Below are 20,871 nucleotides of genomic sequence, written 5' to 3' on the forward strand. Positions count from 1 at the left end.
CAAACAACTTAGGCATTCCATGTTCTATGTAATACACACACACACACACACACACACACACACGCACATTCGCCTGCACTTGTGGCTAGGAGACCACTACCAGATTCTGAACGGACATTCTCTACACATACATCGGGGTTTTTTGTGTCAAAAGGAGTATGTTCAGACTTCCAAGCTCCTTGTTCTGTTGCCATGGAAACATTCAGGCTTCCAGAACTCTAGGCACAGGGTCTGCCCCCTGTGGTACATGGGAGGAGAGGAGAGAAGGAGGGTGACAAAGAGAATGACTGCAAACCTTTTAGAAGGTTGGCCGGTGCTGTTCACTCAGACCCTAGGTTCACCTCTCTCCTCTGCCTCAGATCTTCTCTGACTAGAGGGAAAAGACCTCTGTTAGAGCTAGGTGGAGGGCACTAAAGGGGTTCTCAGGGCCCTTTGAGAAGTATTATTAGCTTTAGGAAGAGGGTTTAGTGCCATGTCACGTGCCCAGTTCTCCTGAGTATATTAGGCAACGCTCCAGGCCTGTGTTCCAGACTATAATGGCCTCAGGCCTGAAGCTGCTTCATCTGGCTTCTCCTCCCTTTTTGTGGGTGTTCCAACCTCCCAAGAACCTGCTTAAAATGGGATTTCCAGGCCCTGACGTCAGAGGAAAGCCAGCAGCTCCCTCTAGCCTGTGCCAGATCTACCGTGATTAGCAGAGCTAAGTTCAGCCTTGCTCAGCCTGCTGGAAAGCTAATAGAGATCGGAGGGAGGACCCTAAACAGTGGTCCCTGTATCTGCAGCATTCTGGATGACAGGAACAACCTGTTTCCGAGTCCAAAACCCTTGCTGGCTTTCCTACTAACTTAAACCTCAGCTGGTGCATGACCGTTTCCGTCCCAAACGCCATAGTTGATTTCTTTTGGTTCGAGCTCTCATGCCTAGCTTGAGGAAGAAAAGGTCATCTGGAGGCAGTCCTGAGAGCTGGACAGCGGTTTCCATTTGGGTCTTGGAGGTGGCGGCTGTGCGAGCTCTACTTGCAAGACGTTGAAAGGCCCACTAGGTGGCGCAGCTCCCTCCCGATGTGAATTCTATCCTCTAGCAGAGCACAATCGCTCCAATGGCTCACTCACCGCCTGGAGACCAGAATGCCTCATACTCCCTGGAATGAGAGACTAAAGGGGGAAAACATTTTGAGGGTAGAAAGGATAGCTGTAGGTTCTCCGGTAATCTCTGTTCGAGCCCAGTCTGTGTGCACCTCACAGATTTCAGAGAATCTGTTTTTGTCTGGGAAGGAATCTGCAGGGAAAATGCCAGGCTTCCTTCAGGGGGGACCTAACCTGGGCTTCCAAAGTAGCATCTAAGAGACATCTACTAAAGTGGGTTTGGGGATGGGATGAGGGGGCAGAACTGGGGTCGTGGGGAAAGATGTCCTAGAGTTGATACACCCCTGGACCTGGCCCCAGTGGCAGCTCAGGCCTGCTCCAGGCTTCCCTAACTTTACAGACTTTTCCTATCTGTTCATCGAGAATAGTGTGGAGTTGGAAGAGAGAACAAAACCCCAACCCCCACCCCCGAATCCCCAGGAATTCTTGCAGGGGCTGGCAAGGTAGAGAATCTTCCTCAATGGCCTACCTTTCTCTGACCTCTTGCCCAAACTCACCCCGGCAGGTCCGTATCCCTGATGAGCTACCTTCTCCTTTTGTCCCAGATAAGTGATCAATTAATAATGTTGTTTGAAATATTGATGGAGCGTTTTACACCAGCATCCCTTAGCTGTGTCTGGCAGGGCCATGTCCCTTCAGATAGCCTTTTCACATTACCAACAAAGGGTTTTCTTTGGCCAAGATTTCCACCCGATCCACTCTGAACCAAAATCATGACTCAGTGTCAACCAGTACAAGGAAGAGATGTGAGAAAAATGGCTTAGCTCCTCCCCTCCTGAGAAGGACGGTGTGGCTAAAGCAAAGACCCTTCCTAACTGATTTCCCATGATGCCCTCCAGCTCCTCCTCCTGCCCACTGTGGGGCTGCCGGGTCCACTTTCTGCGTGGCTTAAGCAGAAGGTGGTCATGTGCGGGGCATGGGAGAAATCACCTGTAATGACAGCCCTCAGGAACTAGACGCAGTCACTCCAAGCTCCAGGACACATAAGGGTCTAGAGAGAGACCTCGGTGCCTAAGAGAACATGTTGTTCTTGTAGGGATGTGAGTCTACATGTGTCCCTTGCCAGGCAGGGCCTCACAGGACACTAACAACAAAACAACACAGGCAAACACAGCAAAAGTGATCATGTGATCAGACGTCTCTGGCCCAGCTCACTCTCGCCTGCTTTATTCTCCAGCATGGAGGGTAAAAAGAGGAAGAGAGAGGAGAATTGGAGACTGAGGAAGCTCTTGGACCAACTCATGCCCCATGCTCCTGGCTTTGTACTCAGCAGAACTCAAATCATTGCCTGACGCTTCCTTCTGCCCAAGTGTCTTGGCTCTCACACCACTGGGCCAGTCCTACAGGGACACACGTCTCAGCTTAGGCGGTATTGTCACCTACGAGCTGCCAGGTGTCCTCTCCAGGTCCCATCACACCTGTCCTGCCACACACCTGCTGTTATCATCAGCCCATGCCCTTAGTGCCTGTTTCCCAGTCCACTCCCCCATCAGACTGGGAGCCCTTTCTCACACACAGATGGGAGTCAGCAAACCAGCCACATCCAGTTCTCGCTTTAATTCAGATGCTAAATTGGGAAGAAGAGCAGTTTCACACTCCATATTTAGCCTAGGAGAGAAAAAGTGAGACAGCATGGATGTTACCAGGGAAAGCAGGCTGGGGCTGGGCTCGGAGATAGTGAGAAACATACTGAGCCCAGGCCCAGGGGAAGGACACACCGGGCCTTGTCAACTCACTCCTAAAGAGAGTCACCCTGCCACTGACAGACCCAAGTCCTGTCCTACGCCAGCCCACACAGCTGTATGTGGACACGGCTTGGGGAGCAGGCTTTGTACAAAGGCTCTCGAGAAAGAACAGCGTGTGTGGCAGTGCACACCTGTGACGGTGCTCAGCCGTTAGAAGCAGGAGTATCATGTGCGCAAGTCTAGGCCGAGCTGTGTAGTGAGACGGTGTCGAGAAAACCAAACCTCAGTATCACAAAGCCTGTCCAGGGAGACGCACGCTCGTGCGATTGCTGTCCAGGGAGGTGCATGCTCGTGCGACTGGCTACCGCCACAGGATAAAATAATTAAAATTCTACATCCACAATGCTTGCCAATCTTTTCAGCAGCTTTATTCACTGTAGTCAGAAAATGGGGATCTAGAGAGAGAGCTCAGTGCTCAAAAGCACCTGCTGTTCTTGTAGGGGTTGCCAGTTCAATTCTTACCACTCGCATGGTGCTTCAGAGCTATTTGAAATTCCACCTCCAGGCATCTGAGATGTTCTCTTCTGACCTCCACAGGTACGACACACATACAAGGTACAAGGACATACATGCAGGCAAATCATTCACACACATAAAATAAAATAATATTTAGGGCCTAGAGAGGTGGCTCATTGGTTAAGAGCACTGACTCCCCTTCCAGAGGACAGGGTTCAATTCCCAGCAACCACACGGCAGCTCACAGCTGTCTGTAACTCCAGTTAACAGGGGACCGGATCTCCTCACACAGACATTCATGCAAACAAAACACCAATGCACATAAACAAATATTTAAATGGAAATCACCCTTCACCCATGTTAAGATAACGCACACAAAATGCAAAATATGCTTGACTTGGTGCATAATTCAGTCATGGGAATGTTACAATAGGAAGAGTCGTGGTAGCCAGGTGTAGTGGTACATGCCTTTAATCCACGCACTGCAAAGCCACACACACACACACACACACACACACACACACACACACACACACACACACACAAGCCCTGTCTGGAAAAACATAAAAGAAAGGGAAAAACACCAGTTCATGAGAACATCATGCCAAGAGAAATAAATCAGACACCAAAGACTATACGGTGTGTGCTAGCCTTACATGAAACTCCAAAGGGAGTTAATAGAGAGAGGCCACAGGGGTGGGAGAAGGGGACAGAGTCATTGTTTAACAGGTATAGACTTTCTGTCTGGAAGGATTCAGCAATTCTGAAAGTGGATAGTTGATATGGAATGTAATTAATTCCCTGGATTATACATAAATAAAGAGGCTTAGATGGTAAAATTTAAGTACACAGTATTTTCTCACAGCTTTTTTTGAGACAGGGTCTCTCTACACAGCCCTGGCTGTCCTAGAACTCACTATGTGGACCAGACTGGACTTGAACTTACAAAGATCTGCTTGCCTCTGCTTCCCAGACAATCAATTTTTTGACAGCATTAATAATTACAGGACCTCATGTATTCTATTTAAGTAAACATTTTACCCTGAGTCCAATGTCGACTTCAAGGCATGCATGCTACCATGCTGTCCCTCTGTCCCTGCATTGGAGGGAAACTGAGTCCTTTAAGTTCCAGAGACCCCCTCTGCAACAGCAACGCTGTCTGTGCAGAGTAAGGCAGAGCCCTCCCTCCTCTAAGGACAGCAGCTTGTCAGTGTGACCACCTCTTCTCCTGTTGTGAGGCACCACTTCCCTGTGCAGCTCATCTTGAGGACACAGGGAGTCTGCACTCCCATATGGAGGCAGCAGATTGGAGAATGGCTGGAGAAAGGAAAAGGGCAGGCTCCATCTACCCAGTGTCCCAGTCATCATATTGTCACCATGCCAAGAAGAGTAGATAGTCCTATGAGTTAAACTGGCTCTCAGGACTTTGGTTATCCATTTTCTGCGATGTCTTTTGGCCTTGGAGTGGATATTGCCTGTGGGAACCCCAGAAACAGCAGCCTCATACAGACATACAGACGTACAGATGTACACACATACAGACGCCCAGTCCAGGCCTTGGACTCAAGCCTTGGACTCGCACCCAGCCCCTTGTGCTTATGAGCCGTTTCTTTTCTTTGTTTATTTTAAATGTTTTGCTTTGTTTTTGGCACAGGGTCTCACTTTGTAAATCAAGCTGCTCTCCAATTTGTGGTTGACCCTTGTTGCGGTAAAAAAAAAAAAAGTTTCATTTATCCCAGGCTAGAGCCAGCATCGTATGTAGGGCCACATGGCATCTGCGGGATATTTTCATCTCAGTCAGCAGAGCGTTTCACCTGCGAAGCTCCATCCCATCTCACACTGCCGATGGCTGCTCTCTGAGCCCAGCAGCAATCCATCTAGTTCCAAGGCGGGTCACTGCCACATCAGTTTCATACAGAGACCACCTATCAAGGCTCTCTTCCTGTGGACTCAGTTAAGTCACCACGTGAAAGGGCACACCACACAATAACCTCTGATCCAATTGATAAGATATAATTTGCCCATCTCCACAGTACAAAATCCTGCACACACCCATCCCTTAAAAATAGTCATAATAATCCATATCTATGTGCAGAGAAGAATCTTAACATCTGCCGCCATGTTCTTCCAGCTCCTTCTCTCACTCCAGCCCCTCTCTCTTTTCTAAAACTTTTCTCCCACCCATCCTTCCATCTCATCCAATGACAGATCTTGCTCTGTCCTGTACCTGCCTTCCCACATAATGACATCAACCCACACAATGACAGACCCTCTGGCCTCTGCCCCCCTAGCACTGGGATTTTGGATGGGTGTCATCACATCCTTCTGTTTCTTGTGGTTTTTATAAATGGCAACCTGGCTCTCTGACTGGCTAGGGTGTTCGATCAAGGACTAGCTGTGTTTCCCCGTGAGAGATGATGTCATAGTGCCTCCATGGTTCTTTTCTCTTTTCATTCTTTTATAATTTTGAGTCAGCAAAAGAAAGCTGGATGTCCCAAGGCATGTGGATGTCAAGGCATGTGTATTGCACTACCGTGAGGCCCTTCTGCACCTGGATTGGAGGGAAACTGATTTCTGAGTTTTCCAGACTACCTTTAAATTCCCTATGTAGTTGAGGGTGACCTTGAGCTCCTGACCCTCCTGTCTAGACCTCCCAAGTGCTAGGATTGTAGGCCTGGGCCACCACATCCGGCTTGCTCTTCCTTCTTTGCATATCTGTCTCCTCTGGGCTGTGCAGAAGCAGCAACAGCAGGGTAGGAGGAGTCTCCTTGCTCTTTTTATATCATAGAGCAGAGATGTTTGGTCAGTAAATATGACATGAATAGAAGTGATCTGTTTGTCTGTCTGTCTTCTATTTCTGACTTACCCAAGAACTGCATAGAAAAAGCTAGAGATCCCAGAGAATATGATCATGAGACAAGCCAAGGTTTAGGCAAAGGGTTCTAAAGCTGGACCATTTTGAATTGAATCCTGGTTCCACTTCTCTCCAGCTCTGTGACCTTGAACAAGTTATCTGCCCTCTCTGTGCATTGTTCCTCATCAATGAAATGAGGCTGAGAAAAAGACCCACCTCATAAGGCATTGTGAGGATGGGCAGAGGCTTAGAAGCACTGAGCCCAAAACCTGTCACCGAGTAAATGTGTGCTGGGAGGGGGTGAGCGTGGGAAAAGAAACGCTTCCAGAGATTAAGAAATGCCGGAGGAAGCCAGCACCCTGACACTACCGCTTTTTTGCATTCTCGGGTTTTTTAGAGTGGGGTAGCCGGGGACATTTCTGAATCAGGTAACCCCAGAAGGTGCCTGCTCCTCCTTCCTTTCCCCTCCTGGCAGGTCTGCAGAATGCAAGCTTACCCACCAAGGAGCTGAGCAGCCTGGCGCTGGGCGGTGGTGAGGGGCCAGAAATAACCCGTTTCTATTCCTGCCTTTCTGGGCTGGGTAGAAACACTGCTTTTTGAATCTAAAGGCTGCTTTCCCCTTCCTGCGCATCACTCAGGCTCTTATGTAACATTCCCCTCCCTCTCCTGCCCAGGGAGCTTCCAGAGATTTCTGCAGCGGGCTTTGCTGCACACACAGCTGGGGGTGGGGAGAGCAGAGACAACACCACAGGATGGGTTGTCCTCTGAGCCCAGTGTCCTCGCAGCTTCTGATCCAGGAGAGGGCTGTACAGTGAAGATCGGAGGTCCAAGGACTGCAGCCTCTTTCTCAGCCTCTGCAGGGCAACCCTCAGCAGGAAAGAGCCTGACAGTCTGTCTAGTCAGCTGCCTCCTCCCTTTACAGACCTCCCGAAGGTAGACTGTAGCACCTCCTTCAACTCCGTGTGCCTGGGCTGCTTCCATTTTAAGCCTAACCTAACTCTGACTGGCTCAACTCTCTGTAGGGCTCTGAGGACTTTCATTCAAGCCACCCAGACCACAACTGCCTTAGGCAACCTGTACCCAGTGCCAAATTCCCCATGGTCTCCTTTCTTCTACAAGGCCTGGATGAATGGTGTGTGTGTGTGTGTGTGTGTGTGTGTGTAGGTGTGTGTGTGTAGGTGTGTGTGTAGGTGTGTGTATGTGTTGGTGTGTGTGTGTGTTGGTGTGTGTGTAGGTGTGTTGGTGTGTGTGTGTAGGTGTGTGTGTAGGTGTGTGTGTAGGTGTGTGTGTTGGTGTGTGTGTGTAGGTGTGTGTGTGTATAGGTGTGTGTGTTGGTGTGTGTGTGTAGGTGTGTGTGTAGGGGTGTGTGTGTATAGGTGTGTGTGTGTGTGTGTGTGTGTGTGTGTGTGTTGGTGGGCATTTAACCTGTGGTGTCAAACATACTAGGAAAGTACCACTGAGCTACACTACCTCAGACCATAAGAGACCCTCTCAGACCACTATTCGATCTGCTTCAGGCATCAGCACCATTCTGTGTGGCCCTCCCCACCTAGCCTAGGTCTCAGTGTTATCAAAGAGGGGGTGGTTTTGCACCTCCACACTCTAGGATAATCCTCTCTCAGGAACCTATCTTTTCCCAAGACTCCCTATTTGTCCCCAACTTCTTTCCCACCTCATGTGTGGCCTCTTCTCATCTCTCAGAGCCCTCCACGGGTTGGGAGCAAAGTTGTACCCAGAAGCATTCCAGGCCAAGTTGTCTAGGTTTCCGTTGGGGCCCCTCAGCCATCGGAAAGTGTGACGGGCAACCCAGACAGAACCCAAGAGAGAGTCACTTCCTGAGCTCTAGGCTAGCCACAGAAGCAGCAAACCACAGCCTGAGCAGCACATGTGGGTGCTGACGCAACCTAGCTCTGGGAGGAGGAAGTGGTGATGGATGGAAAGGGGGCTTGCTTTCCTCTGGGCGCTGCAGCTCGCCTGGCCTCAGGTTAAGTAGAGTCAAGATGGCCCATTGCCCTTGCTCTCTAGTGGCGACTCAGTAGCGGTTCTCCCTCTCCTCTGCCTCCTCCTTACTTCTGGCATTTGTCACCTGGCCCACAAGATTCTAGACTCTCAGATCATCCGTGAGGATTCCTTGGGGCCCAGCATCCCTGCAGACCCATGAAGTCTGCCTTTTGTAGGCCTCAGGAACCAATTTTCCCCAGTGTCATCATCGTCCCCCTGACGATGTGCCATCAGCTATAGGACAGATCTGCTAAGGGTGGGGACAGCTCAGATGCTCCAAGACTTGCCGCTGAGAAGTCGGGCCAGCAATACACCCCTCTCTAAGAGTGTGGCAGGCCTTCACTGTTCCTGGCTGGGCAGAATCTGCCTTCCGGTAGCTTATACCAAGGAGACTGGGCAGGGTCAAGAGGCCTTTTTGTTGGGGCTGGAGAGATGGCTCAGTGGTTAAGAGCCCCCGACTGCTCTTCCAGAGGTCATGAGTTCAATTCCCAGCAACCACATGGTGGCTCACAACCATCTGTAAAGAGATCCGATGCCCTCTTCTGGTGTGTCTGAAGACAGCTACAGTGTACTTACATATAATAAATAAATAAATCTTTAAAAAAAAATAGGCCTTTTTGTCTATGACCCATGAAGCCAAGCAAAGAACTACAGTGGACAGATGGCTGGGCGCAGTTAAGCACTGGGCATTCTTGGCCTATATCTTAGCTTGAGGTTTTGGACCAATCATGTCCCTTCCCCTGTTCCTCCTGAGCTCTTTGCTAGGTTGTCTCTCTTCCCGAGGATTGCCCCCCTGCCCTGAGCCACCTTCTATGCAGAATGAGTTTTTGTTTGTTTGAAACAGTCTGAATTCTGAAGCCCAGGCTGGCCCACAACTCACGGTGCTCTTTCTGTCCCAGCTTCTTATTAATTACTACTATTACTATTATTATTACTATTATTATTAGTATTAGTATTTTGAGAGGGATAGACAGAAAGAGGGGGGTTGGTTCTCACTACCCCACCATTGCTCTGGCTGGTCTGGAGCTCAGTGTGCAGACCAGGCTGGGCTCACACTCAGAGACCTGTCTCCTCCATGCTGGGACTAACCATGTGAACCAGCATACTCACCCAAATGTTTTTTTTAAGAGTAGATTCAGCTAATACTAAGAAGGCTGTGTGGGACTGGAGGATCACAAGTTTTCAGCCAGCATTGATGATACGTGAGACCCTTCCTAAAAACAAACAAACAAAAACAAACAAGAGAAAAAAGAAAAACATTTATTTGGTAAAATAAACCTTTCTGTATTTGTGGTGGCCAGCCTCTCTACCTCGGGCCGTGTTCTCATTCCCCAGTGTCATTTTCACCAGCAGGTTAGATGTGGGTCCTTCAGGCCACCCAACTGCCAGTGGAGGCCAGAAGACCCTCACTCTCACTGCAAAGTGCAGTCCTCCATGTTCTTCCTCCTCCAATCTTCCCATTGTCTGTCGACCTAACTCCTTGGACCCTCCTTCTCCTTTTAAAGTCTTGTTTTGCTTTTCTGAGACAGTCTTAAGTAGTCCAGGCTAGTAACCTGAATTGTGCCAGGTGCTAGAATCATGTTTAAGCTCCTCTCAGTACCTTTGGCCTGGTAACTCCCCTGCTGCCACTGCTGCCGCCACCGCCATAGGCAGCTAAGGGACTGCTTTCTTCTTGTTCTTAATTTGCTTATAAAAAACAATCCAGGCTCGTTTCTACCCAACAGTGAGCTCCTTAGAGGGGGTGGGGAACCTCCACCATAGACCTGACCACAGCAGCTCCTCACAGAAGCGTGGAACTTGGTTGAGAAGGGGGTGCTAATCGGAATCTCTTGTGTCACCAGTAACAGGAAGGCTGAGAAGCGGAGCCACTGACTTGCATAAATGAGGAGCCCAGACTGAATCCCAAAGCCAACTCTGGGTATGAAAATCTCTCTTCTCTGATTTCCTTCCACTGGCTTCAATCGCCAATCCTGAGAGCAAAGCAGACACCGGGATCACGCTCCAGTGGCTTTGGAACTTTCTCAAGAGCTCAAGAGGAAGTCCCAGAAGTAGTCTTTATTGACTTGGTTTGGGTCATGTGCCCACCCCAAAGTAGTCACTACAGGAAACAGAATGCTCCTAGCTCAGAGGGTCCTATATGGATGGCCAGGCCTGGGTTACAGATCTACACTTAGGTTTTAGGGTGGGGTTATCTTCCCCACAACATCAGGAGTGACGGTAGCGCCTCGAAAGAAATTGCTAACTGAGGAATATTAAAAAATAACAGGTGCTGGGTACACAGACGATGCACGCACGCAGACACCTCAGGTACCTCAAGTGGACTTTGTGCACTGAGTTCATGGATGCCTTAGATTCATGGGGCAGCTTCTTCATCCTGGCACAGGGGTATGAATATGATATTAATAACTCTATTAGTTCTTAATAGGACCTGGCCAGCCCCCAGTAATTGAGACAGAGACCTATGGATTTATTTGAACCACTTTAGCAGTTACGGGGCAATTACCCCTAAACTATTCTGCATTCCCCAAGTCACTTGCCTATCAGTGGTCCTGTCTGTGCTGGATCCTCATCATCGGCCACGCCCTGCTTCTCCCTCCTCTTACCTGTGTTCCCTACCTGCAGACCCCTCACACCTCCCGACCTCTGAAGCCCAGCCTACCTTTACTCTACCCAGTAAAGGCCATCAGCAACTTTGTCAAATAGTTTTAAATTGGGGAGCAAGATTTGCACGACAAAAGCTGGGGTCGGGCTCCTCTTGAGCAACCAGATCTTGGGGTACAGAATTCAGCAGTTGAATACATAGCATCACCAGACCAACCCCCAATGAGGAGGCATGGTGCTGGTCTTTCAGAGTCTAAGAAAGGCATATAGGGCTAGGACAAGGACCCTTGACTGAGTTGCTTTTTTTGCGTCCATGAGTCTATTGCTCCGTAACAGTTCTCTGGGCCAGATCGCGACAGGTGATTCCGCTGTGCATCGAGGCTGAAAATGCTCTACTCAAGCTGGAGAGATGGCTCAGCAGTTAGAGCCATCTGCTCTTCCAGAGGTCCTGAGTTCAATTCCCAGCAACCACATGGTGGCTCACAACCATCTGTAATGGGATCTGTATGCCCTTTTCTGGTGTGTCTGAAGACAGCTACAGTGTACTCATATTCATAAAATAAATAAATTTTAAAAAGGAAAGAAAATGTTCTGCTCTAGGCAAAAGAAAAAATGTTCTACTGCAACGGAGTAGGATACAGATTAGGGCTGGGGAGACAGGTGGCTTAGTGGTTAAGAGCACAGGCTGCCCTGCAGAGAGGACCCTGGTTTGGTTCCCAGCAACCACAGAAAGCCTCACAACCTTCTGTAAGCACAGATTCAGGAGATCTGATGCCTGCTTTTAGACTCCATGGGCACATGCATACACATAAACTCTTATACACAGAAAAGAATGATTTTCTTTTTAAAGGGATACGGATGGGCTGTTAGGGACAGTGTCTTTTGTGTTAGAGCTGGGTTGCTGTCTCTCTCTGCACAACTTTTTTTTTCGGAGCTGGGGACTGAACCCAGGGCCCTGTGCTTGCTAGGCAAGCGCTCTACCACTGAGCTAAATCCCCAACCCCAACCTTTTTGTTGTTTTGGAGTTTGTTGTTTCCTTTTCTCTTTTTAAAAAGGATGGTATTTCACATAGCCCAGGCTGCCTTCAAAAGTGCTAAGTGGCCAAGGATGGCCTTGAACCTCTTACCTGAACTTCCTAAGTATTGGTATTACCAACACAGGGATGGTTCACAAAGCTGTCAGCTGAGTTTCCCAGCCCCATTTGGGTTTTCTTGAAGGCTGAGTGGAGGTTGGGTGGGCAAAAGTATCGATACCCCCACCTTGTTTAGTCAGTGCTTAGTAACTGCAACACAAACTCTGCATTTGGTAGTCACAGGTAACAGGCTTTGTAAATGTCCATCTGAACTAAGGACCCTTCCTCATTAAAACAGGTGACAGTAGCCTTAGTTGTCAAGTACAGTAGGTGAGACACAGAAGGTTTGGTAGAGAATCCACCAGAGTGGCAAATGGGCATTCTCACACAGGAAGCACCTGGCCCTGCCTGTCCTGGCTAGGGGGCTATGGAAAGGCACATTAATATCTCCTAAATTAGTAACACTCAAAGAACTTAGAATGCTGAACTCAAATATAAGGGAACCCTGGTTCATTTCTGGATTCCTTTAAGCTTTTTTCTTTTCTCCTTTTTAAATAAAAGGGTGGTGGAGGGGGGGAGGGAAGCACAAGAGAAATCTTCCTCCCAGCCCCCCTCCCCCACCCCCCCACCCCCGCTAACTCTGACGACCCTGATCTTCCTTTTTCTGTCTCTCACTCTCCTTCCACAGGGCACTATTTGCTTACTTTTTAAATAAAAAATTAAATTAAAATAACAGCACCTTCCTCGGATTCAAAGTTGGAAACAAGAGCCTTCCCTTCCTGGAATCCCTTCTCCCTTTGGGTTGCTTCCGAGATAGGGTTTCATTCACTGCTTGCGTCAGGGTCCCGGGAGACTAGCGGGATCGCTCCGCCATCACCCCACCCCACCCCAGCTCCGTTCCCTGCCCTTGGCCTGGCTCTGTGAAGGAAGTGTTACCCTGAATTCGGGGCGCCTTGGCAGTGGCGGTTCCCTCGGGACTGCGGGGAAGGCCCAGGCCGCCGCGCCTGCTCAGTTCTCCCTCACTGCGTCTAAGGCTCTCCTGGCCTGGCTCCGCGCCCAGCCCAGAAAGGGAGGGGGGACGTGGAGGCGACGGAAGAGCCCGCCGCGCCTGGGGCCCCCGGAATACAACCCGAGACCTCCAGAGGGCAGCACCGAGCTGTAAGCGCGCCCTCCGCATCGCAAGCCTGGGGTCACCAGACTGGCCAAAGCAAAGTCCCCCTCTTTAGGACAGGGCAGGGTCCGCCCGACCAGTCCCTGGACTGGATGAAAGCCAGGAAGTGCCCAACCATCACAAGAACCAACAGAGCCTGGCGGGGACTCAGGACTGTCCTAGGGCAATCAGGGTTCCGCAATCCAGGTCCCCAAAGGTGGGTTCCTCAACCGCAGGGCGGAGGGAATAGTCTTTCGATTCTGGGTGGCGCACTGGGAGCCCCAGACTCTAACACCCGCAACCTACTGACTGGTGGCCGAGTATGCGCCCGACTGCTCGCTAGGCAGTGTCCCAAGAACTAGTAGCCAAAAGTCTTGGCCTCAGTTTTCCCGGTGACACCTGGAAAGTGACCCTGTCATTAATAGAGGCTCGGGTCAGGGCCCCGCCTCTCCTGGGCGGCCTCTGCCCCAGCCCGCCCAGCCGCTCCTCCTCTCCGCAGGCTCGCTCCCACGGTCCCCGAGGTGGGCGGGCGAGCCCAGGATGACGGCTGTAGAACCCCGGCCTGACTCGCCCTCGCCCCCGCGCCGGGCCTGGGCTTCCCCAGCCCAGCTCGCACCCGGGGGCCGTCGGAGCCGCGGAGCGCTCAGCTCTACGCGCCTGGCGCCCTCCCTACGCGGGCGTCCCCGACTCCCGCGCGCGTTCAGGCTCCGGGTTGGGAACCAAGGAGGGGGAGGGTGGGTGCGCCGACCCGGAAACACCATATAAGGAGCAGGAAGGATCCCCCGCCGGAACAGACCTTATTTGGGCAGCGCCTTATATGGAGTGGCCCAATATGGCCCTGCCGCTTCCGGCTCTGGGAGGAGGGGCGAACGGGGGTTGGGGCGGGGGCAAGCTGGGAACTCCAGGAGCCTAGCCCGGGAGGCCACTGCCGCTGTTCCAATACTAGGCTTTCCAGGAGCCTGAGCGCTCAGGGTGCCGGAGCCGGTCGCAGGGTGGAAGCGCCCACCGCTCTTGGATGGGAGGTCTTCACGTCACTCCGGGTCCTCCCGGTCGGTCCTTCCATATTAGGGCTTCCTGCTTCCCATATATGGCCATGTACGTCACGGCGGAGGCGGGCCCGTGCTGTTTCAGACCCTTGAAATAGAGGCCGATTCGGGGAGTCGCGAGAGATCCCAGCGCGCAGAACTTGGGGAGCCGCCGCCGCGATTCGCCGCCGCCGCCAGCTTCCGCCGCCGCAAGATCGGCCCCTGCCCCAGCCTCCGCGGCAGCCCTGCGTCCACCACGGGCCGCGGCCACCGCCAGCCTGGGGGCCCACCTACACTCCCCGCAGTGTGCCCCTGCACCCCGCATGTAACCCGGCCAACATCCGGCGAGTGTGCCCTCAGTAGCTTCGGCCCCGGGCTGCGCCCACCACCCAACATCAGCTCTCCAGCTCGCACGTCCGGGATGGCAGCGGCCAAGGCCGAGATGCAATTGATGTCTCCGCTGCAGATCTCTGACCCGTTCGGCTCCTTTCCTCACTCACCCACCATGGACAACTACCCCAAACTGGAGGAGATGATGCTGCTGAGCAACGGGGCTCCCCAGTTCCTCGGTGCTGCCGGAACCCCAGAGGGCAGCGGCGGCAATAACAGCAGCAGCAGCAGCAGCAGCAGCAGCGGGGGCGGTGGTGGGGGCGGCAGCAACAGCGGCAGCAGCGCTTTCAATCCTCAAGGGGAGCCGAGCGAACAACCCTACGAGCACCTGACCACAGGTAAGCGGTGGTCTGCGCCGAGGCTGAATCCCCCTTCGTGACTACCCTAACGTCCAGTCCTTTGCAGCACGGACCTGCATCTAGATCTTAGGGACGGGATTGGGATTTCCCTCTATTCCACACAGCTCCAGGGACTTGTGTTAGAGGGATGTCTGGGGACACCCCCAACCCTCCATCCTTGCGGGTGCGCGGAGGGCAGACCGTTTGTTTTGGATGGAGAACTCAAGTTGCGTGGGTGGCTGGAGTGGGGGAGGGTTTGTTTTGATGAGCAGGGTTGCCCCCTCCCCCGCGCGCGCGCGTTGTCGCGAGCCTTGTTTGCAGCTTGTTCCCAAGGAAGGGCTGAAATCTGTCACCAGGGATGTCCCGCCGCCCAGGGTAGGGGCGCGCATTAGCTGTGGCCACTAGGGTGCTGGCGGGATTCCCTCACCCGCGCAGCCTCGCTGCGGAGCGCTCTCAGAGCTGCAGTAGAGGGGGGATTCTCTGTTTGCGTCAGCTGTCGAAATGGGCTCTGCCACTGGAGCAGGTCCAGGAACATTGCAATCTGCTGCTATCAATTATTAACCACATCGAGAGTCAGTGGTAGCCGGGCGACCTCTTGCCTGGCCGCTTCGGCTCTCATCGTCCAGTGATTGCTCTCCAGTAACCAGGCCTCTCTGTTCTCTTTCCTGCCAGAGTCCTTTTCTGACATCGCTCTGAATAACGAGAAGGCGCTGGTGGAGACAAGTTATCCCAGCCAAACTACCCGGTTGCCTCCCATCACCTATACTGGCCGCTTCTCCCTGGAGCCTGCACCCAACAGTGGCAACACTTTGTGGCCTGAACCCCTTTTCAGCCTAGTCAGTGGCCTTGTGAGCATGACCAACCCTCCAACCTCTTCATCCTCAGCGCCTTCTCCAGCTGCTTCATCGTCTTCCTCTGCCTCCCAGAGCCCACCCCTGAGCTGTGCCGTGCCGTCCAACGACAGCAGTCCCATTTACTCAGCTGCACCCACCTTTCCTACTCCCAACACTGACATTTTTCCTGAGCCCCAAAGCCAGGCCTTTCCTGGCTCTGCAGGCACAGCCTTGCAGTACCCGCCTCCTGCCTACCCTGCCACCAAGGGTGGTTTCCAGGTTCCCATGATCCCTGACTATCTGTTTCCACAACAACAGGGAGACCTGAGCCTGGGCACCCCAGACCAGAAGCCCTTCCAGGGTCTGGAGAACCGTACCCAGCAGCCTTCGCTCACTCCACTATCCACTATCAAAGCCTTCGCCACTCAGTCGGGCTCCCAGGACTTAAAGGCTCTTAATAACACCTACCAGTCCCAACTCATCAAACCCAGCCGCATGCGCAAGTACCCCAACCGGCCCAGCAAGACACCCCCCCATGAACGCCCGTATGCTTGCCCTGTTGAGTCCTGCGATCGCCGCTTTTCTCGCTCGGATGAGCTTACACGCCACATCCGCATCCATACAGGCCAGAAGCCCTTCCAGTGTCGAATCTGCATGCGTAATTTCAGTCGTAGTGACCACCTTACCACCCACATCCGCACCCACACAGGCGAGAAGCCTTTTGCCTGTGACATTTGTGGGAGAAAGTTTGCCAGGAGTGATGAACGCAAGAGGCATACCAAAATCCACTTAAGACAGAAGGACAAGAAAGCAGACAAAAGTGTCGTGGCCTCCTCAGCTGCCTCTTCCCTCTCTTCCTACCCATCCCCAGTGGCTACCTCCTACCCATCCCCCGCCACCACCTCATTTCCATCCCCAGTGCCCACCTCTTACTCCTCTCCGGGCTCCTCTACCTACCCGTCTCCTGCACACAGTGGCTTCCCATCGCCCTCGGTGGCCACCACCTATGCCTCCGTCCCACCTGCTTTCCCTGCCCAGGTCAGCACCTTCCAGTCTGCAGGGGTCAGCAACTCCTTCAGCACCTCAACGGGTCTTTCAGACATGACAGCAACCTTTTCTCCTAGGACAATTGAAATTTGCTAAAGGGAATGAAAGAGAGCAAAGGGAGGGGAGCGCGAGAGACAATAAAGGACAGGAGGGAAGAAATGGCCCGCAAGAGGGGCTGCCTCTTAGGTCAGATGGAAGATCTCAGAGCCAAGTCCTTCTAGTCAGTAGAAGGCCCGTTGGCCACCAGCCCTTTCACTTAGCGTCCCTGCCCTCCCCAGTCCCGGTCCTTTTGACTTCAGCTGCCTGAAACAGCCACGTCCAAGTTCTTCACCTCTATCCAAAGGACTTGATTTGCATGGTATTGGATAAACCATTTCAGCATCATCTCCACCACATGCCTGGCCCTTGCTCCCTTCAGCACTAGAACATCAAGTTGGCTGAAAAAAAAAAATGGGTCTGGGCCCTCAGAACCCTGCCCTGTATCTTTGTACAGCATCTGTGCCATGGATTTTGTTTTCCTTGGGGTATTCTTGATGTGAAGATAATTTGCATACTCTATTGTACTATTTGGAGTTAAATTCTCACTTTGGGGGAGGGGGAGCAAAGCCAAGCAAACCAATGGTGATCCTCTATTTTGTGATGATCCTGCTGTGACATTAGGTTTGAAACTTTTTTTTTTTTTTGAAGCAGCAGTCCTAGGTATTAACTGGAGCATGTGTCAGAGTGTTGTTCCGTTAATTTTGTAAATACTGCTCGACTGTAACTCTCACATGTGACAAAATACGGTTTGTTTGGTTGGGTTTTTTGTTGTTTTTGAAAAAAAAATTTTTTTTTTGCCCGTCCCTTTGGTTTCAAAAGTTTCACGTCTTGGTGCCTTTGTGTGACACACCTTGCCGATGGCTGGACATGTGCAATCGTGAGGGGACACGCTCACCTCTAGCCTTAAGGGGGTAGGAGTGATGTTTCAGGGGAGGCTTTAGAGCACGATGAGGAAGAGGGCTGAGCTGAGCTTTGGTTCTCCAGAATGTAAGAAGAAAAAATTTAAAACAAAAATCTGAACTCTCAAAAGTCTATTTTTTTAACTGAAAATGTAGATTTATCCATGTTCGGGAGTTGGAATGCTGCGGTTACCTACTGAGTAGGCGGTGACTTTTGTATGCTATGAACATGAAGTTCATTATTTTGTGGTTTTATTTTACTTCGTACTTGTGTTTGCTTAAACAAAGTGACTTGTTTGGCTTATAAACACATTGAATGCGCTTTACTGCCCATGGGATATGTGGTGTGTATCCTTCAGAAAAATTAAAAGGAAAATAAAGAAACTAACTGGTTCTGTTTCTCCTAAGCTGGTGGGGCGTGGGGACGACTATGCAGTAGCCGTTCCTGCCTAAAAGGGGGGCTGAAGGGTTTTTCAGACTGGGTCCTTACTTATGAGTGTTGGTTCTGGGAACTGGCCGTGCACATGTTAAGCACGCCTTCCCCTTCATATCGGGCCTGGGCCTGCATTTGTTCTGCTTCAGGCTGGTGAACTATAGCTTTGTTGATGAGCTGGAGCCAAAGGCCATGTGGCCAGAGGCAGTAGCCGATCCAGCCCCTTACCTCTACCCAGGATTGGAGAAATCTGCTCCCTGCCAGACTTGCTTGTGGGAGATAAGAGGTAGACAACACAGGTTTGGGAAACAGTTACAAGGCTAAGGCTGACTCAACTTTTCCCTCCTCGAATGTGCTCAGCAACTTAGAAACAAGGGCTAGTTGTCCAGCCAAGAATCCTTTCAGGAAGGAGCGCATCCCTTTGCCAGTTGGAACGGCCATTCTTGGCAGCTTCCTGGGAGACAGGGCAGAGTGGGTAGGAAGGTGGCAAAGTGTGTTCCCACTGGGCAGGAGATGCACAGTACGAGGCTCTCTTGACCCCGGTGCCTAAGGGCCTACTCCCTGCTTGATCCTTGCGGATATGTGAGCATCTGTCTCCTCAGAACCTTTGACCTGGCCATGACAGAGCAAGAACAGTTCCTGCTCCAGGATTGCAGATGTTTGGAGAGATGGAGACGTTGAGCCAAAAATCTCAGCATAATGGTATGTTGCACAATAAAGGCAAGCATGCGGCCCTCTTGGGAAGCACACAGACACTCACCCAATCCAGCTGGGGACATACAAAAGGTGAGAAAGTGAAACTGATGCCTAAGTAAGAGTGGACCTCAATAACTGTGATGTGCCAAGACAGGGAAGGTGGCGGCCAATAGTGTGGAGTTATCACTAGAATGGAGTACTGTACAAGTGCTTCCCTGCCACCATAATGTGCCTTAAGTCTTCTGTGAATTGATCAGATACCAATTACCTCTGGGTAGACGGTAGAGTGAATTTGGTGTGTTGTAATTCTCAAGCCTTGGTTCCCCAGTCACCCTTTGACCCCAGACACCAGGCTATTCCTTCTACCTAGTATGGGCATCAGAAACTAACTGGACTTAGGGTAAGCTCGCCTCCGCCCACTCCCTTTCCTCTGAGGGCCGTTCGGGTTCTCAACCCTTGCCGCCTCTGTCTTGGGAAATTCCAGGAGTCTCTAGGCATCCACTTAGTTCTTTTACATTCTAGACCTTCCCTGCCCTTTCTCATGACTCCAGATTCCTCAGCCCCGAGCAGGGGAACCAGGCACCTTTTCTAGGCAAGGGCACATCCCTGCCAACCTCCTGGCAAAACTGCCAAGTCCCCATAGGACATTTGTGTTGGCAGACCTCTTCCTAGCCCCGCCCACCCTCCTCCATCTCCCTCTGTGCTCAGGAACACAGGTCTGTACCTGCTATGCATTCCTTAGCCTTCCTCACCCCAATTCCCAAGAAACAAAGTGCATCGGAAGTCCAGTTGTGTGGGAAGGAAGAAGCAAAGACAGTCCCTGTACAGTGGAGCTTGCGAGCTCTAGGATGAAGTAACTGGCCTTCTTTCCCAGAGAGTCCCATTGCTGTCTTGCATCCGGGGTGGCTTTTGGTACTGTCCTTGATAACAAGGCCATTCCTGGGCAGATGGCTGGCTGAGAAGTTCTGCCAAGGTTGCTAGCCAATTTTTACCAGTCTTGGCACCAAGGTTTTGTTAAATTCTAACACTCCAAACTCAAGTTCTTTTGTATGATTGAAATAGGGCACCACTCAAAAAACTGCCCTGTTTTATAGACCAAGAACAGAGGTGTGTGGGCAGGGTCTGTAGATGGGGCTCCTCCACAGGGCTCTTCCACAACATGCACAAAACCTGGGTTCCAGAAGCAGCAGCCAGAATGATGGCAGTATTAATGTCATCGCTTTCTCCTAGGAGGGACATCTGCAACCAAAGACTCAGGACAGTGCTGATAAAAGCTGTGACCCCAGTAAAAGCTGACATTGGGAAAGAGTGTTGAACAATGGAATGCTACCTGGGGATATTGTTTAGCCTCTCAGAAATGTGAGAAAGACTATGACCACAGCATGAAAGAAACAAGTAAAGGGAGAGAAACATGTAGATCTGAGGTGAAACACCCTGGCCTTCCAGGGGTCCTCTGGGCCCTTTTCAAGGCAGGGTTTCTCTAGCTGTCCAGGCTGGTCTCGAACTCAAAGAAATCCTCCCGCCTCTGCTAGTGCTGGGTCTAAAGGTGTGTACCACCACGGCCTGGCTCCCTTGAAGTTCTCAATAGACCTTTTCCTCTTGAATTTCAGGAATGTTCAGCCCCATGCATTTGGAAAGGTTCCACTCAGAAGGAAAGAAGTTGGCCTCCCTGTCATGTTCAGTTTTTCTCTGTAAGCTTCCTTCTACCTCTCCTGACTCACAAAAGAAATGGAATCAGGTCAGAATAGCATAGGGTGGGTATTTTCTGCCAGGTCCCCATCCCCACCCTGAGTGTTCTCCTAGCTTCGTGCTAACATGCTAACATGAGTACCGTTTGAGAGCGGGGGCAAGACCTCTCCTGCAAATGGAGACCGCAGTGTCCTAAGGAAAGTGATTGAGATTGATTCTCAAAGAATCAGATGTCAAAACCATTCGATTTCAACATTTTATCCAGAAACCTTTGGATACCATGGTGTGGTGATTTCCTCCAATTGAAACATTCCTTCCTGGAGGGAGGAAGGAGGTCCTAGATTCAGGAAAGTCAACAAGCTTCCCAGGTTTGAGAATGCTGAAGCAAACTCCCAAGCCTCACAAGGCCCCGCCCTAAGGTTATAGACGCGTAAACAAAAGCTAGGAAGAGGAGGCCAGCT

General features: G+C 51.4%; 1 protein-coding gene across 1 annotated transcript; it reads left to right on the plus strand.

Annotated features, from left to right (window-relative positions):
• The first annotated feature begins 14,185 nt into the window (after positions 1–14,185).
• On the plus strand, positions 14,186–17,985 carry Egr1 (early growth response 1). Its single transcript, NM_012551.3, has 2 exons — positions 14,186–14,774; positions 15,447–17,985. The coding sequence occupies exons 1-2, from the start codon at positions 14,468–14,470 to the stop codon at positions 16,748–16,750; spliced, it is 1,611 nt and encodes a 536-aa protein (NP_036683.2). The 5' UTR covers positions 14,186–14,467; the 3' UTR covers positions 16,751–17,985.
• Positions 17,986–20,871: the final 2,886 nt, after the last annotated feature.

Source organism: Rattus norvegicus, chromosome 18 (genome assembly GCF_036323735.1).
Source record: "Rattus norvegicus strain BN/NHsdMcwi chromosome 18, GRCr8, whole genome shotgun sequence".
NCBI classification, from domain to species: Eukaryota; Metazoa; Chordata; class Mammalia; order Rodentia; family Muridae; genus Rattus; species Rattus norvegicus.